A 17,554-nucleotide genomic window follows, 5' to 3' on the forward strand; every position below is an offset into this window, starting at 1 on the left:
TTTCCCCCTGGCTGACAGCCTTTTAAAAAAAGCTATGGAGCCAACATCTTGTGACACAAAAACCCATCTGTTCCTCCATAACTATTTCTAACTTGTTCAGTGTTCACATTCAAGTAAGGTCCCAACAATTTCTTTTCCAAATTTCATATCAAGATTTATTTATTGTGTGTGTGTGTGTGTGTGTGTGTGTAAACCAACACAAACATGCCAAAGTGGGTAACACGAAACTCATGAGAATGATTTACACTCTGCCACTGCAATGTGAATACAGGATATAGAAATCAGTGATTTTAAAATATTTGTTTTTGTTTCTTATGGTTTTAAGGTATGGCTTCTAACGTAAACACTAATTTAAATGCTATGGCTGACATTTGAAAATAAATCCAGATAGTTCTGTGCGTTTGAGGGGGGCTTTGAGTTTGTGCTTTTCAAAACCGTGTGGCAATTCCATACGGCAACTTTTCCCAACCCAGTGTCATCCAGATGTTGTAGATTACATCTCAGCATCATCCTTGATCGTGGCCAGACTGCCTAGGACCACAACAGCTGGAACATATCAGGTTGGGCAAAAGTGCCATAGGGCAGCCAAAGCAGTCTCAAAACGGAGGGGACTTTCCAATGAAATTTGTGACACGGCATAGGGGACGATTGTTTAAAGGGGCTTTGGAATCCAAAATACCAAGGCTTGGATCTGAGCTCGTATCACTTCTCCTACAAAGCCCTAAGGGGTTCTTTTGTAATGTTCTGCAACAGTTCATAATTTAGGCAAGTGAATTCAAGGACATATACAGTATTATCCTGAACTCCATTACAGTCTCCTAAATGAACAGAAAACTCAAAAGATAGCATCTTTAGGAGTAAAGCACTAATAAGCGAAGAAACAGTAAAGAAGGCAGACATAGCAAATCTATGAGAGAGAGATTGGTGGGTGGGAAACTGGGTTCTAGCCCATTATTCACAGAGACCATTTCAGAAGTGTTTACAACATTCTCTCCAATTCAATTCAGGATTTGTGGTGAAGAATTAAAACCACAACTTAACAATGATTAAAGTATCCCTGCCACTTACTTTAAGAACCGACTGGTGTAACCTGTACAATGAATTCACTACAGCCACGTTTCTTCTTTGACCTTCTGTTAACGGCCCAATCACCTGGCTGGCTTCTCCTTGCGTCGACAGCTGCAAGTAAAGCATACAAGTCATGCAAACTATTTCCTTTTAAGTACACTAATCCAAATAAATACAATTCTTCCCCTTAAAATGGAATGGGAAAATCAGGTTGCATTTAACACTATCTTAATTCTCAGCACAGAAAAAGTTGTCGGACTCTCCGCTCGACCGAGCTCTTCCGACGTGATTAACGACCTGAGCCTTTGATAAGGCTCCAAGCACGTTCCCATTAAGCAGAGTATCCAGCACAGGGACAGGGAAGAGATGAGAAGTTTGAGCTACATGCTAAGACTTTTATTGCTAACTACGCAGACAGAAAAGAAATATACATGCTCTCTCTGTGAAAGCAGAGAGCAACTCGAAAACAAAGGAACCGGAAACCAGTAACTTCGCATCTGTCACCTGTCTTCCGTGAGACTTCCAACAGTATGGAATCTCTGGAATGCAAAACAGAGTCTTGTGACTCCAAGGACTGCACAGTGGCAACACATAGAAACCAACATCCTCCCCCTTTCTGTGAACACCACTGGGCAGTGTGTCAGTACAATCTCATTACAAACCCAACAACAAAAGTGTCCTGAAACTGTTTGGTTTTTTTTACTTCTATGGAAAATAACTTCCTGAATTTCAACCTTTAGGGTTGCTTCTTGCCGCACATTTTCTTAACATGGGATTAGTCTCACGAGCTATACAGGCGCATGAAATTATTATCTAAACAATGAAAGCAAGTGACAGATTCTCCCAGCAGATTCAGGAGCTGCAGCACTTTGAAAGCCTCACAGGGACACACCCAAGAGCCGGAGGACTTTATTTCGCTGATATTACACAGGAACAGGAAGAATGCAGAACGTTGCCACACTTCAGGCAGAACCATCTCTGCATAATATTGCCAGCAGGAAGAAAAATAGCAACTACAATCTATCAAGGGCGTGAGGCCACCCAATTATATATGCCACAGGGAACTTGCCCAGTCAACCAGGAAACGTTAAGTTGAGAAACAGCCAGGCTGGTACAATTAAAAAATAGACTCAAGCATTCCCCACCATGGGCAACAGATACATTCATTGTTCCAACCTCCTAATAGGTCACCAGTAAAAAAACCCAACGTAGCAACATTGAAACATCAGGGAAAATCCCAAACTAAGCTTTAGCAAATAAAAGCATTATTTAATATTATTTCACAGCAATTTTTCAGTTGTCAAATTATGTTCCAAAACAAAAAGGTACCTGTGGTGAATAAAAATATTGCTCTATCAGTACTGCATCCCCCATGCCTCATTTCCAAAATGGTTGACGGGGGTTTACTAACACCAACCCATTCCTTCAGGTGGGAATTAAATTCTGACAGAAAGTATCTAAATAGACATGCACAAATCTCCCTCGGAGGTATTTCACCTTCAGGAATGTTGATTCATTCTATTCTCCACATTGCTTCAGCAGAAAACACATTTTAGCAGAGCATACTGTGATGCAGATGGCACGTAGCACAGTTAAGAGCTAGAAGCCTCAGGACCTCTGTCAGATAAAAAAGAAGAAAATCCACTCATCCAGTTTCCAGTAGCATTATCCTTTCAGGGACCATCGTTAACCTCAATCTGATTTAGGCAGACTTTGATGTTGTTTTGCGGTCTGAATTGAACGCTGCAATGAGTTTTGCAATGAAAATTAGGTGGGGCTCAAGTTTTTAAAAGGGAGGAAGAAAAAAGGAAGTTCACTAAATTTGCCAGTCATTTAATGCCATTAAGCATCTCAGACAATGCATCAAAACAGAACCATTCCTTAGACTAGATACTAATTTCAGTACCCTGAAATTCATTAACGTCTCTTCCAGTAATCTTCTACCATTAAATCTCTTCATGACAAGAGTCTGAGAAGCAGAGACGGACTTCGTGGGGAATGCAAGCGTTAGGAGGTCCAGGCGCTGTAGAGTCCCTGGCTGGTGAACGGGCAAAATCGTTTGCAGTAGCAGTCAAGCTCATTTCAGACAAAGGCAAATGCTTTCTTTTCATCTGTTTCCAGGTCCACATATTTTGAGTAAAACACCAGTAGTTGCTCAAATGTTGAAGAAAGAAATGCTGGAGCAGCTTTCGGGAGGGAGGTGAAACAGCTTGCAGGGAAAATAGGGGACTATATCAGAAACCCAGAGAGATAGGCAGGGTATAAATAAATTATTATTATTATTATTATTATTATTATTATTATTATTATTATTATTATTATTAAAATGAACTCTGCTTGCAGGATGCTTAGGCCACCAGGATCTAGGTAAAATTTCAATATTTTATAAATGGTTTTTATGAAACTGTTGATAAGTTTGGTCTTAAATTATGATGGGTTAGGGCAGTGCTGGACTGCCAAATAGGCAGAGTACCTATCTATGGGCCCCACACTTTTTAGGGGCCCCGCGACAAAACATCAAAATAATATTGATTTCATCTTGATCTTGTTGGTTGGTAAAATAAAAAATATATTAGAAGATAATCTGCTAGGCTCCTGGCCCCACAAGATTCTGACTGCCTTAGAGGCCTCCACAGCGTTAACTCCAGCCCTGGGCTAGGGCCTGAAAGACCCGAGTTCAAATCCCCAGTCAGAAGCTCATTGGAAGACCTTGGCCAGTATTTCTCTCTGCTTAGATCCACCTCACAGGATTTTTGTGGGGAATTAAATGATGAGTGGGACACAGGTGGCACTGTGGGTTAAACCACAGAGCCTAGGACTTGCCGATCAGAAGGTCGGTGGTTCAAATCCCTGTGACGGGGTGAGCTCCCGTTGTTCGGTCCCTGCTCCTGCCAACCTAGCAGTTCGAAAGCATGTCAAAGAGCAAGTAGATAAATAGGTACCGCTCCTGCGGGAAGGTAAATGGCGTTTCTGTGCGCTGCTCTGGTTTGCCAGAAGCGGCTTAGTCATGCTGGCCACATAACCTCGGAAGCTGTCTGCGGACAAACGCCGGCTCCCTCGGCCAATAAAGCGAGATGAGCGCCGCAACCCCTGAGTCGGTCACGACTGGACCTAATGGTCATAGGGTCCCTTTACCTTTACTTTAAATGATGAGTGGTTGAACCCATGTGCATCAACTTGAATTTCTGGGGTTAAAAGGTGGAGTATCTGCGCAATAAATAATTTGCAATCCAGGAACGTTTGAAATATGAAGCCGAGTGGAGGAGGAAATCAAGGGAAAAGGCGGTGCTGTTTTACAAGGCAGGGTCAATGTGGCCCTTGGATGTGGGAAAATGATTGCTTGTACATGAGAGCATGAGCAAAGTTCTTATTGTTGCAGGGTGATTTCATAGCTAGAAGCATCCTTGGAGCATGAACAGCGCGTGAATAGCTCGTGCTGTGCCAAATGATTGGTCAACTAGCATGGCCTGATGCTCGCATGGTCTAGTGCGATGGTCCTAATCTGCTGGCTGAGAACAAATTGCTTTGCTTGTATTTTGTATCTTTCTGACTTCACACAATAAAGGCTGTGCTGCAGTAGCTCTAGGAGAGCCGGAGCCAGAGCAGCCATATTTCTTCAACCTATCATGGTGTGAGACTGATTTCTTCGGATGTCGAGCTGGCACTCGACATTTGGTGCCCCGTGTGACTACCTTCGGACTTCACGTTGTTTCTCATCGTTCAGCGCTCACCACGCGTCTTTCATCCGCTTTGGATCCCGGTGAGTGCTCCCTTTCCTTCTGACATTGTGGGGCAGTCTCTTTCGGACCGCGTGTGCGTGATTTATCTCGGACTTCATGCTGTTTTACAACGTTCAGCCTCACCTCGCCCGGCAAGGGCTGCAGACGCGTCGTTCATCCACGTAGTGGATCCCTGGTGAGTGCTCCCGTGTGTGTGTGATTCTGGACTACGTTACGGACTTATCAGCACTTACTCTGCCCGGACAGGGTTAAGGCGCCTACTCATCCCATGTGGATCCCTCCGGTAAGTGCTCCCTGCTCTTTTTGCAACTCTTGCAATCATGGGGACGTCTCTATCAGCACCACAGGAAAAGTTTTCTGAAGACCTTAAATCTCTTTTGGCCAGCAACAGCCTTCTCGTCTCAGATGCTGACCTTCAGTCTCAACAGCAAAGTTTGACTCCAGCCAATCTCCTTTTGGCTGCCGCATCTGTTCCTTTGCCTGCCGACTTTCCCTTGATATATCCAGCATTGCCGTCTTCTGCTGTATATGCACCACCAAAGGCTCCTGTCCTCCCTTTCCTGCATTCTCCGCATTCTTCACTTCCTGCGCCTCCCGTTACTACTCCTCTCCAAGAATCTTCGCATTCAGCACCCCCCGCTCTTCCACCTCATCCACCCAAGGCATCTGGCACCGCTTCTACCACTCCTCTCCAAGAAGAGACTCTTTGTACTGCTGCTCCGTTGCTGCCTTTTGATTTTGATACTCCAAATCTCTTTCCTGTGATTGCTCCTGCACCCCCAGCCCCCATTATGCTGACCCAAACCGATGTTCTCGATGGGCTGACGGGAGGAGGCAATTTTCTTACCATTGCCCAACAGTTGGCCCTTGATCCTATGTATTGGGCAGCCACCACAGCCTCAGCCCAAGAGACTCTGGCCTCTGTCCCTGATGACAAGACTGAGCGCAATGGCCAATTGGGCAGCATCAGACAGGGCCCTACAAAGCCCTATGGACAATTTGTTGATCGCTTGTACAATACCTTCAAGCGGCTAGTTCAGGACCTGGCAGCACAAGAACTGATTGTACGCCAGCTTGCGTTCGCTAATGGAAATGAGGACTGTAAGCAAGCACTGCGCCTTCTAATGGCAACATCAAATATAGCCATTGCTGATATGCTTAAAGCCTGCCACTCAGCCTGGCACTGCTACCCACGGCCTGCTAGCCACGGCCTTGTCCTCCGCCGTGTCCCAAAATCCTGTAAAGGATAAAACCTGTTGGCTTGACAGTGGCTAAAGAAAAATCCAGCGGACTTTACCCATTACGTACCTGGGACACAAGCTGACAGCATCTGCAGCCATTCCAGTTACGCCTCAACTACAGTTTCCTGGTTATCTTAGATTGGTGGATTTACAACAAATTCTTGGACAGCTGAATCGGATAAAGAGTTATTTGGACCTGCCCACCTCCACTTTGTCTCCACTATTTTCTGCCCTTAAAGGACATAAGGATCCAGCAGACAAGATCACAGTCACCTCTGCAATGGAAGAGGCTCTAACCACTGTGAACAACCATCTCCGCAGATGTATGGTGGACAGGATTCCTTCTCTTTCCATGGCACAATTATCACTTGCAGTATTTGCCAGCCCGCTCCTTCAAACAGCTATATTGTACACCACAGGCCAGAAGTCTGGGACTGTGTCTATTGTGGAGTGGTTTCACCTGCCTCATACTCCTCCGCAGAAGGTGTATGCTACACCCAACAGCGTCATGGACCTTGTTGCTAAGGGCCGACATCGAGTCCTTGCCCTCTCTGGAATGGACTTACAGTCAGTGTACCTGCCCTTCTCCCAGGAAGAATTTCAGCATCTGATGATGACAGCCATTTCTACTCAAATAGCTTTTGCTGATTTCTTGGGAAATATCATTCACAATCCTCCTAGAGACCCTCGTTTGTCTTTCCTTACAGGGCTACGTTATGTCTTGCGAACTGCTTTGTCCCTCCTACCCTTACCCTCCGCCCTTACTGTGTTCACTGATGGTACCAAATCCAGAGGGGTGGTGGTGTGGGAAGAGGAGGGGAATGGAAAAGTTTGTATACTACTGAGCAGTCCTCAACACAACGTGCTGAATTGGCAGCTGTAATTTTGGCATTTCAGCAGTTTGCTAATATCCCTTTCAATCTCACTGTGGATTCTCAGTATGTATATAATCTTTTGAATGTCTTACCATTGTCTTATATCACTCCTGCTATTGATCAAAATTTGTTTACATTGTTTTACACTTTGCAGAACTTGGTACAAGCTAGAACTTGTCAGTTTTATGAGCCCATCTCAGATCTCACACTGGCCACCCTGGGTATTTGGCAGAAGGTAATGCCCAGGCAGACCATGCTTTGAAGAATGGTATTTTTTCATTGTTTTCAGACCCATTTGAAAGTCATTCTGTATTTCATCAAAATGCTAAAGTTCTGGCGAAATCTTTTTCGTTGCCCATTTCTCAAGCTCGAGACATTGGGCTTCTTCTGGATTGTGGTTTTTACATGCCAATAATCGAACCACGAAATATCACGCAGGTTGCTCGGAAACAGCCATTGGACTAATTTACCATTCTCATCCTTATTGGCATCACTTGGATTTTACCCCCCAGATATATATTTTTTTCTCCTCCCTCAAGAGTCCTGCCTTATGATGTGTTCCCCTGAGCATGTACAGAGGACTGTCTTGGAACTATTGTGGACTCTTGGCAAGGGAGGGGTGAGGGGATTTTAGTGTGTTCCAGTTGTTTCATTTTTGTGCTTTGGCATGGTTCCCGGACAGAAAGCAAGTTGCAATATGGTTCTTTAACAAGGACTGCAAAGACAATGGGCTCTGTTCTCGACCTTGTTGCAATCTTTTTAGTTACAGCAAGTGGAATATGCTTGAAGCGAAAAAAATATGCTTGGCTAGTGCCCTTTTAGCTGCTGAGAAAAATGATTTTGAAAAGCTTTGAAAAGCTTTGAGGTTTTTTTTTTGGTGGTGGTATTCAAGCATTCCAGTAAATGCTTCATATAAGATTAGCAATAATATGAAGGATAATCGTATAAGTTCACCCCCAGTTTTTTTTATCGCTTGTAAAAATAGTGCCTTATTGTTTTCGTTTTAATCATAATAGCAAAAAAATTTAGGTCATTATCCATATTGTAATTGGACCTATGAGTATGTTAATGGATCTTCTTGTTTTCTTAATGTTACCACTATGAGTGATAGGCCAAAAGTTTTAATTAATAATGTCACAACCTACATGACTTATGAACAACAAGCTGCGTGTAGAGATTTTTATGTTTGGTTCGACTGGATGAGAAAGAGCAGTAAATCTACATGTTTGCTTCAATCTGATTTATGGTTATTTTGTGGCACAAAGGCCTACAAAGAAATCCCTTTTGCCTTTTCTGGAACCTACACTCTATGATACTGATACCCCTGATAAATAAAATAGATAAGCTCCCAGAGGTTCGTTTGCGTAAAAGAAGGGAAGTATAATCACCTATTTCTCATTATACAGGAACAGCCATCTCTAGATCCCTTTTTCCCTCTTTAGGTGTAGGGATGAATTACCGTGATTTGCATAGATTGGCAAATTCGACCGAAGCCTTGTTTAATTCTACTATATTGGCTTTAAAAATGATTAACACAGAAATGTCAGAAATAAGAGAAGTTGTTTTATAAACTTTTTATGCTTTAAATGTAATCTTTGCCTCTAAAGGTGGAATTTATGCCTTAATTCATTCTCATTGTTGTATGTATATAACTGATCAATCGACCAATATCTCCGCTACTATTGATTATATGGAACAAATGATAACCCATAATCCTTTGAATCCACCTGAAGGTTTTGATCCATGGGACTGGTTATTTTCTTGGTTGCCTAATGGATTATGGTTAAGAAAAATATTATTGATTGTAATTGCATGTATTGTTGATTTTATTATGATGTGCTGATTGTATTCAATGCTTGCCTTTTTTGATTTCCCAATGTATCGCATGGTGGTTTCGACCACGGCCCACCACAGGGATTACAAGGGGAATTTATGTTGCAAAATATAAATGCTTAGATAATGGGAATGCGATTCTGATTAAGGGTCCCTCTAATAATATAAACAAGAAAAGAGGGCATGTGGGAAAATGATTGCTTGTACATGAGAGCATGAGCAAAGTTCTTATTGTTGCAGGGTGATTTCATAGCTAGAAGCATCCTTGGAGCATGAACAGCGCGTGAATAGCTCGTGCTGTCCCAAATGATTGGTCAACTAGCATGGCCTGATGCTCGCATGGTCTAGTGCGATGGTCCTTATCTGCTGGCTGAGAACAAATTGCTTTGCTTGTATTTTGTATCTTTCTGACTTCACACAATAAAGGCTGTGCTGCAGTAGCTCTAGGAGAGCCGGAGCCAGAGCAGCCATATTTCTTCAACCTATCATGGTGTGAGACTGATTTCTTCGGATGTCGAGCTGGCACTCGACACTTGGACAAAGCGGTGGCAGCAGAGGAGCAATAGCTTGCTGCTCTCCAATGGGCTTGCTGCTCTCATACACAGGCTAGGAGAAGAGCAAATCTATTCACCCACAATGTAAAGCAGCAGTGAGGCAGCAGCTTCCTTCCTCTTCCACCTCGATGCTGCGTTTCCTGGGTGCTGCCCGAAGCAGCTAACGCACCCCATTCATTGATGGGCCGGCCCTGGCTAGATCAACAGATATATGAGAGAAACTCATCCTTGAATGTGTCAGATGCTAAATGTCTGAGACATGCGCAGCAGAGTAAGAGCCCCATGTCGTTAATTAAGCCAAGTGAAATCTTCAAATAGAGACTCAATTTCATAGGCATCCTCAGAGAGTTTTGTGTCTACCCAACCGTAATCTCACATTTCGGGGAACTGTAAATCTTGATCGTGAACCTTTCAAGGTTTCATGGTTCTGGTTCTAAGGTTCTACAAAGAATGGTTTACACTGGCATGAATCAATTCAAATTTCCCATTTATTTTTTTCATTTAAAAGAGTAGGAACAGTTTTAAAAAACACACCAGTGACTTACATTTCTAAGTGGAAAGAGCAAGATTTACACGTATTATTCATAATAATAGTAGTGCATGCCATGTTTCTGAAGTGTTCAGGGTATTTCATGCACATTAACAGTTCAAGAAACCCATACAGTAGGCTAATGCAATTATTCAACATTACAGTTGAGAGGTTGAGACAGGCTGCCTGAGATAGGGAGAAAATGGCTGAGGTGATATTTTAACCTGGGGCGTTCAATCTCACAGGTCATTCCTTTCAATGATATTATACTAGCTCAGTGCTTAGAGCAGATCAACAAAGGCTTCTTTCATGTGAGCTGAACGCCAATGAGTCACAGTGAATTTAAATAAAATAGATTTTATGGAAGTGTTGCTTTTGCACTGTTTCTAGTAAAACAAACTTGAGTTTGTACTGATTCCTGGAACATATTGACTGTTTCCTGTAAGTCTGGATCAATTAATCAAGTTTTGTAATGGACTTGTTAAGAGTGATGATATTGCTGATATAGTTGTATCGGATGCAAACCGCTTTGAGTGCAGGATTTCGGAAAACAAGGTACATAAATAAACACGACTTTCTGGTCTTAAGAATATCTGCCATAAGACACTGCTGTAGAATTTAAGAATCAACAGATCACTTTGAAATTTGGAGGTTTATTTAAACTGAAAATGGTACAACGGCCAAATTAAGAGCTGTGCTTCTGATTAAGATTGTTCTGCAAGAGACCCAGCATTGATGTTTATGGGGTATTTAAAGGGACTTGGATGTTCCGAACAGAACAGACCATGCAGAAAGTAGAAGTTCCTACCTTTAAAGGTGGGGCTTCTGAAAGATGTGTCCCACTCTGCTTTTAGGTTTTGCAGAACAAGCCTTGTAGCCGACCAGAGTGGCTGGGGAGGCCCGGCCAGATGGGCGGGGTACAAATAATAAATTGTTAAATTATTATTATTCTATTGCCTCACCACAATATTAGGGAATATTAGGTTGTATGTGTGTGTGTGTGTGTGTATATATATATATATATATATATATATATATATATATATATATGTAATTAAGGAACAAAAGAAGAAAAGGCACACTAATCTAGGAACTTCCTCTCTGCTTCCTTCCTCTCTGCCCAGAACGTTGGAGGCTATACACCACACCCCTCAACAGTATTTATAGGAACTCAAACACCAGATTCTGCTCTGTTCCAGTAACAAGAAGCCGAAAGCACCAGCCTGAAGATGACGAGTGAGACCTCGTCGAAACGTCGCACAGACACCCCGACTCTTACACGGGAAGACACCCGAAGACACCAAAACCTGCATTCCTGTACCCGTGAAAATCTACGAAAGCAAATATATATATATATATATATATGTTTAAATAAACAATTGACCAGTTTATCTCCTGATGGTGCTTCCCCAAAAGTTCTTCGTTGTGACCCTTCTGGAGTTAAAAAAATACAGCCCTTGACTGTGTGAAAATTATTTTGATAACTCATAAAATCAGCCTTTGGCAATACACAATGTTTACAGTTTTTCAAGTCCATACACTCCTATGTCTATGATTAAGTCACAATGATGTGCCTTCATATGACATAATAATAATAATAATAATAATAATAATAATAATAATAATAATAAATTTTATTTATATCCCGCCCTCCCCAGCTGAAGCCGGGCTCAGGGCGGCTAACAACAATCAAATAATCAAACAATCAAATAGTCACATGATCTAAAAATATTTCATTATAAAAATTAATTAAAATCAAATTGATGGCAACCAATTAAGCAAAATTCTGTGCAGGTTGCCAGAGGAGTAAATAGTATTATGGATTCATTTTAATGTGTCAAATACAGAACTCCAATTCACACTACAATTGTTTACCACTCATAATGGCATGTTAATAATAATCTTTATTGTGGTCCAACGACCCATAACATGGATTCAGAATAAAATACAGATTAATACAGACAACCCCCCAGGGAAGGGAGACCGAAGTGTTATTTGTTTAGTCATGGGTATGTTGATCTTTAATTTGTATGACAACTGAAAGAAACTTTGCCACGGCCACTGTGATATCATTGGACTTGTCGTCTAGAAGGTATTTGGTATAGTAGATTAAACTGGCCGATTTGCCAATAGTGGTTTAATCAATAGTTCCCTAGCTTGGTCATATTGTTCACAATGCAATAAAATATGCCTCATGCAGTCAATGTCCTGAGAGCATACACAGATCCTATTTTGATAAGGGATACCTCTCAGTCTGCATAACGGCATATTTTGCCATCTTAAGTATGCCAGGTCTTCAAATTAAATACAGTATATGATATGGACAATGACAGATGTGTCACCCAAAGAAAAGGACTAATGAGTTGGTGGCACTGACTTGTGGCTCAGTTGCTGCCCTTATGCTTATCTAAATATTTTCTGAAAATGTCACTTCAGGGATTTTTATTTTATTTTAATTTTTTTGCAGTTTGCAAGCTTGCTCAATTTTATTCTTTCTAGCAACTTGCAACATTGAGCAATTAGACAAGAGGATTAGATTCATTTTCCTCGAGCTGTCAGACAAATCCCACGGCCAAAATACAACCTGCATAATGATTCATCTTTGATCTGCATATAGCTTAATGTAGCACTTTCATTTTTTAAAAAAACAAAACCAAATAATAAAGAAAACTCTTAGTAATGTATCCTATATGTGATGTTTCCTAATTTAGACATTATTTCTGTCTAATTCACCACGAAAAATCCAGGCTGTAATTTCCTTATAAAATAAAAAGCTGAAACTTGGGAGACAAAAGCAATTCTTCCAGCGTTCTTTCCTGCGCCATAAAATAACATGCCATAATTGCAACAAAATTATACCAGATAGAGGTCCATCCCAAATAAGTCATGGATGGCACTTGAAACAAGTACTCCTGAAATTATTAATCCAGGTGTAGGACTAAGGGAAACTGAAGTACATTGAACCAAGAGAATAGTTTTCCTAATGAACACACTGAGGGCAGCTCCAGACATGGTTTCAGACAAGTGGGTACACGAGATACCAATATATCCAGCCCGTAGTCAGGAAGGGCCCCTAAATCTGAACTTTAAGTGAAAGAAGAAAAGAGCAAGTCTCTAGTTCTCCTAGAAATAAAGTTATGAAACAAAATGTGCAGGCATCATTCTAAGCCATTTCTGTGAGATGAACCAGCCTGCCTGCTTCCACCTTTCAGTGCTTTTAGCCAATGAGTGAAATCAGAGCTATGGCTGACAAGTGAGTTGCTGGACACCAAGTAATAGGAATCCCTGATGTCCTAAAGAGCTGGCAGTTTCCACCTCCTGTTTACTGTACTTTGACTGCTTCATTTTACGGTAATTTCTCTGTTCTTGGAATCTCTGCAGTTTGACCTTCCTTCCTTCCTAGCAACTAGGATGCATATTTCTTGCGATGGGCTCCTCTGAGATCAGGTACTCCCTAAAAGTTTTTCTGTCGATACTACCACACAGTAAGAAAACCGCCAGCCCCAGCAAATTGCGAATGTGAAAATCTGAAAAGAGTTGGGAATTCCGATTTGAACAATGCGGGATGGGGCACAGGGGGCTGCAGGAAAATGTGGCGGATTGCCTCAAATTGGGCAATTTCTGCCCTCCTCCATTAGCTCCCTGCACCTCATAGCTCATTATTTAAAGGTAAAGGTAAAGGGACACCTGACTGTTAGGTCCAGTCGTGACCAACTCTGGGGTTGCGGTGCTCATCTCGCTTTATTGGCCGAGGGAGCCGGCGTACAGCTTCTGGGTCATGTGGCCAGGATGACTAAGCCGCTTCTGGTGAACCAGAGCAGCGCACGGAAACGCCGTTTACCTTCCCGCCGTTTACCTTCCCGCTGGAGCGGTACCTATTGATCTACTTGCACTTTGACGTGCTTTCGAACTGCTAGGTTGGCAGGAGCAGGGACCGAGCAACGGGAGCTCACCCTGTCGCGGGGATTTGAACCGCTGACCTTCTGATTGGCAAGCCCTAGGCCTTGTGGTTAAACCCACAGCGCCACCCTAGCTCATTATTTAGGAAGGTCTTAATTGAGTGGGACATGGTTTCATGTCAAAGCAAAGTTATGCCTTTACCCGACAAATCGTTTTGAGTTGGAAATCTAATCTGGCCTGGTTGCCTGCAAAATCACCACCAACTGATGCAGATGAAGGAAAAGTGAATCTGAGGAGGAGCAAGTGAGTTATCTGTTCTCTCTCACATTTAACTGCCTCTGCAGGATTCATTAATTCCAAAGCTGTTTTTGGCCTCCCTTTGCAATGTTCCCCTTATATAAAGTGAACACAGCAGAGATATATATATATATATATATATGAGAAATAGTATTGACTGTTTTTTTAAAAAGGGCAACTAGAACAGCATGCAGACAAGGCAAAAAGACAGCGTTGTTGTGGAGCACTCTCTGTGGAGGCTAAACATCAATGAGCTTAAGAGAGAGAAATAACTTAATTGACAGAAGGAATTTCCCTTTTACTGCAGACACGACAGTAATTCAATAGCCATGTTCTCCCTGTTTTCTTGGGAAATGTTCACAAAAGCTTATAGAAAAAAAATATTCATATATTCTTCAAAATATTCTGGTTTTTTGGTGTGATTTTTGCTCACTTGTGATGTTGGGCAGATATTTATCTCTTACAGAAGGATAGAAAGAAGCTAAAGAAAATACACGAGTAACGAGTACCTAAAAAGCAACGTGGCAATAATTATTTTTGTTTATTTTTGTATCCTTAGGGAAATTGGGGAAGGGTTTCTTCGACTCTAAGGAAAGCGTTCCTCATTTCTAGACATCTGAATTTTCGTGTTCCCAGCACAACACATTTTTTATCTATGTGCAGCAGGTGGGCATGTTAGTGTATCTCAATCCACCCACATGGGAAGCTTAACAGAAATAGCATCAAAGTAAAAGAACATACAGTACTTATAATACCACTCACATACTGCAAGCTAACTGCAGACATAACTCAAAATGAAGGAGAAATTATTTCTTTCTCTTTTTTTAAGGGTAGTCATTTGGGGAACAATCCTTCATTGACAAAGAGAAATTGGATTACTTTGTCCATTCTGACTCTAACATCTAAGAAATCACTGTATGCTTGTTTGCCATTTTTGCCATGTTATGTAACCATTTTCCTGATTAATGCTTTCCATCAGGAGGGAGATTTTGCCACGGAAGCACTCCCACTGCCAGGGAGCCCAGTGCAATCTGGGTGGCATCTGCTACAAACACGGCTGCTCTGGAAAGTTTAAGAAGTGCTTTGTGGGCCTGATTTGGGCCCTGCTGTGGGGTGCGCTCAGGAGATCCTTGACCCACGTGGTGGATGCTCTCGAAAATCCAGAAGCAGTGTGAGCCCGCACAGATGGCAAGAGCATTGGCAACATGAGACCATCTTGGGGCAAAGTCCAGTAGCCATCCTGCCATCTTGCCTTCTGTTTGGCCTTGTCGGCTACCAGAGGCTTCAGATGCCTACCGGCCCAAAGACACCATCAAATTCATGAGAAGCTAGATGTGGTGGTGATGGAGGGTGAATATCCATGTGCCAGGGAAGGACACGGTGGACAAAGAGGGACATGTTTTGGTGAGGCCATCTGGGTGTGGCCTACAAGCTCTGTCTGGGTGTAAGGACCCAAGTATTGGCGTATTATTATTATTGTTATTATTATTATTATTTATTATTTATATCCCACCCATCTGGCTGGGTTTCCCCAGCCACTCTGGGCGGCTTCCAAAGATGAAAAATACATTAAAATGTGACACATTAAAAATTTCCCAGATGTCTTCTAAATGTTAGGTAGTCATCTGATGGGAGGGTGTTCCACAGGGTGGGTGCCACTACCGAGAAGGCCCTCTGCCTGGTTCCCTGTAGCTTAGCTTCTTGTAATGAGGAAACCGCCAGAAGGCCCTCGGCGCTGGACCTCAGTGTCCGGGCTGAACAATGGGGGTGGAGACGCTCCTTCAGGTATACTGATCTGAGGCCGTTTAGGGCTTTAAAGGTCAACACCAACACTTTGAATTGTGCTCGGAAACGTATGTGAGATTGTAGTCTCTGGCAGGGCTTGAGCAGGGGGAGGCCGCAGGTAGACCAAATGCAATACCTTCCACTTTGTTGCACTATTGGGCAACAAAGAAGAAAGAGGGTTTTTTGTTTGTTTTAGTTTTAGAAGAAAGGTAGGTAGGTAGGTGGAAAGGCAGGAAGGGTGACTGAAGGCTGCCACTCCAAGGGTGAGGCTTCAGATGAAGGGGGAAACAGAAGAATATGACAGAAGCAGGAGAATACGGCCAGAAATGAGAAGAGGAAAAACAAATTTAAAGTCCGAAAGAGAAGGAAAGCGAGAGCCAAGAGCAAGAAAACTGATTGGGAGCCGCCCATTTCCTGAATCGTTCCCCCCCTCCTGCTTTGTCATCAGGGTGGAGCCAGAGCCCAACTCAGCGACTCCATGATGTACCGTATTTTTCGCTCTATAAGATGCACCAGACCACAAGACGCACCTAGTTTTTGGAGGAGGAAAACAAGAAAAAATATATTCTGAATCTCAGAAGCCAGAACAGCAAGGGGGATCACTGCACAGTGAAAGCAGCGATCCCTCTTGCTGTTCTGGCTTCTGGGATAGCCGCACAGCCTGCATTCGCTCCATAAGATGCACACACATTTCCCCTTACTTTTTAGGAGGGAAAAAGTGAGTCTTATAGAGCAAAAAATACGGTAAGTAGGAAATGAGTCAAATCAGTAGGGGCTTTGGAAAGGACACCATCAGCCATGTTTCTATTGGCAGCACCTCCCAATAAAGCTACCTGACAGCCGCCAATTTACAAATCAGGAGGCATCTAATAGTTTGGGTGCTAAAACTTTTTATCGTCTCCCTTCTGTCATGGCAACCACGACCTACACATACAGAATTTCCCAGTCGCTTTCAACCCATGGCTAGAGAGGCATCCTCACATGCCAATTTCTTTCCCCGTGCTGAATTACAGCACAGCTCAACAAGCAGACCGCATGGTGTTGATAGTATACGTTTGTCAGAAATTAATCCTAAGTAAAAGCAGTGACAAAAAAGGCCGGGTTCTTAATTAAGTGTGCACACTCAGAATGTAAGCAACAGGCTTAATTAAAAGAAGATCAATGAGCGACTGTGCTCAAAGAAAATAATATATTAGGATGCACAAATAACAAGTAGAGCAAGCATTAATATTTTAATTTGAACAATTGCGTGCTCGTTACTACGTTGCCGGCACACTCTGTACACACAACTAATGAATAGCCCAGACAAAAAAATGGCACTTTTGTGCGCATTCTGATAACACAAAGAGGCACATTGTTTAGGAACATAGAAAGCTGCCATTTGCTGAGTCAGGCCATTGGCCCATATAGTCTTGTTCTGTCAACACTGACAGGCAGCAGCTACACAGGATTTCCAAGACCTACTTGGAAATGCTAGAAATTGAACTCTGATAATTTTGCCTAAGTGTAATTTTTTTTTTTTTAAAAAAAGAATGTGTTTCAAAATGGTAGTTTATTTCAATATACACAATCAAGAATGGTGGGAGGGTTTTGTTTTGCAAAGAATTTGCTATATTTATGGGAGATGGGTCTATCAATTGCTGTGATTGCCAAACAGAGCTTACATGTACAAGGACTGTACAACTGACTACTAGCTGTTGGGAAATTTTGAAGGTTGTCAACACCATGCCTT

General features: G+C 42.3%; 1 protein-coding gene and 1 long non-coding RNA gene across 5 annotated transcripts in view; one reads left to right on the plus strand and one right to left on the minus strand.

Annotated features, from left to right (window-relative positions):
- COG5 (component of oligomeric golgi complex 5) overlaps positions 1–17,554 on the minus strand; it is a 165,730-nt gene that overhangs the window by 22,871 nt on the left and 125,305 nt on the right. For all 4 annotated transcript variants that reach the window (XM_082239602.1, XM_082239603.1, XM_082239604.1 and 1 more), the window contains exon 15: positions 1,069–1,179. In XM_082239602.1, the coding sequence (XP_082095728.1) occupies positions 1,069–1,179 (111 nt within the window). The remainder of the gene's footprint in view (positions 1–1,068; positions 1,180–17,554) is intronic.
- Positions 1–17,554, plus strand: part of LOC309541804 — a 38,057-nt gene that overhangs the window by 1,717 nt on the left and 18,786 nt on the right. The gene's annotated exons all lie outside the window — the stretch shown is intronic.

Source organism: Podarcis vaucheri (assembly GCF_965113315.1).
Source record: "Podarcis vaucheri genome assembly, chromosome: 10".
NCBI lineage: Eukaryota > Metazoa > Chordata > Lepidosauria > Squamata > Lacertidae > Podarcis > Podarcis vaucheri.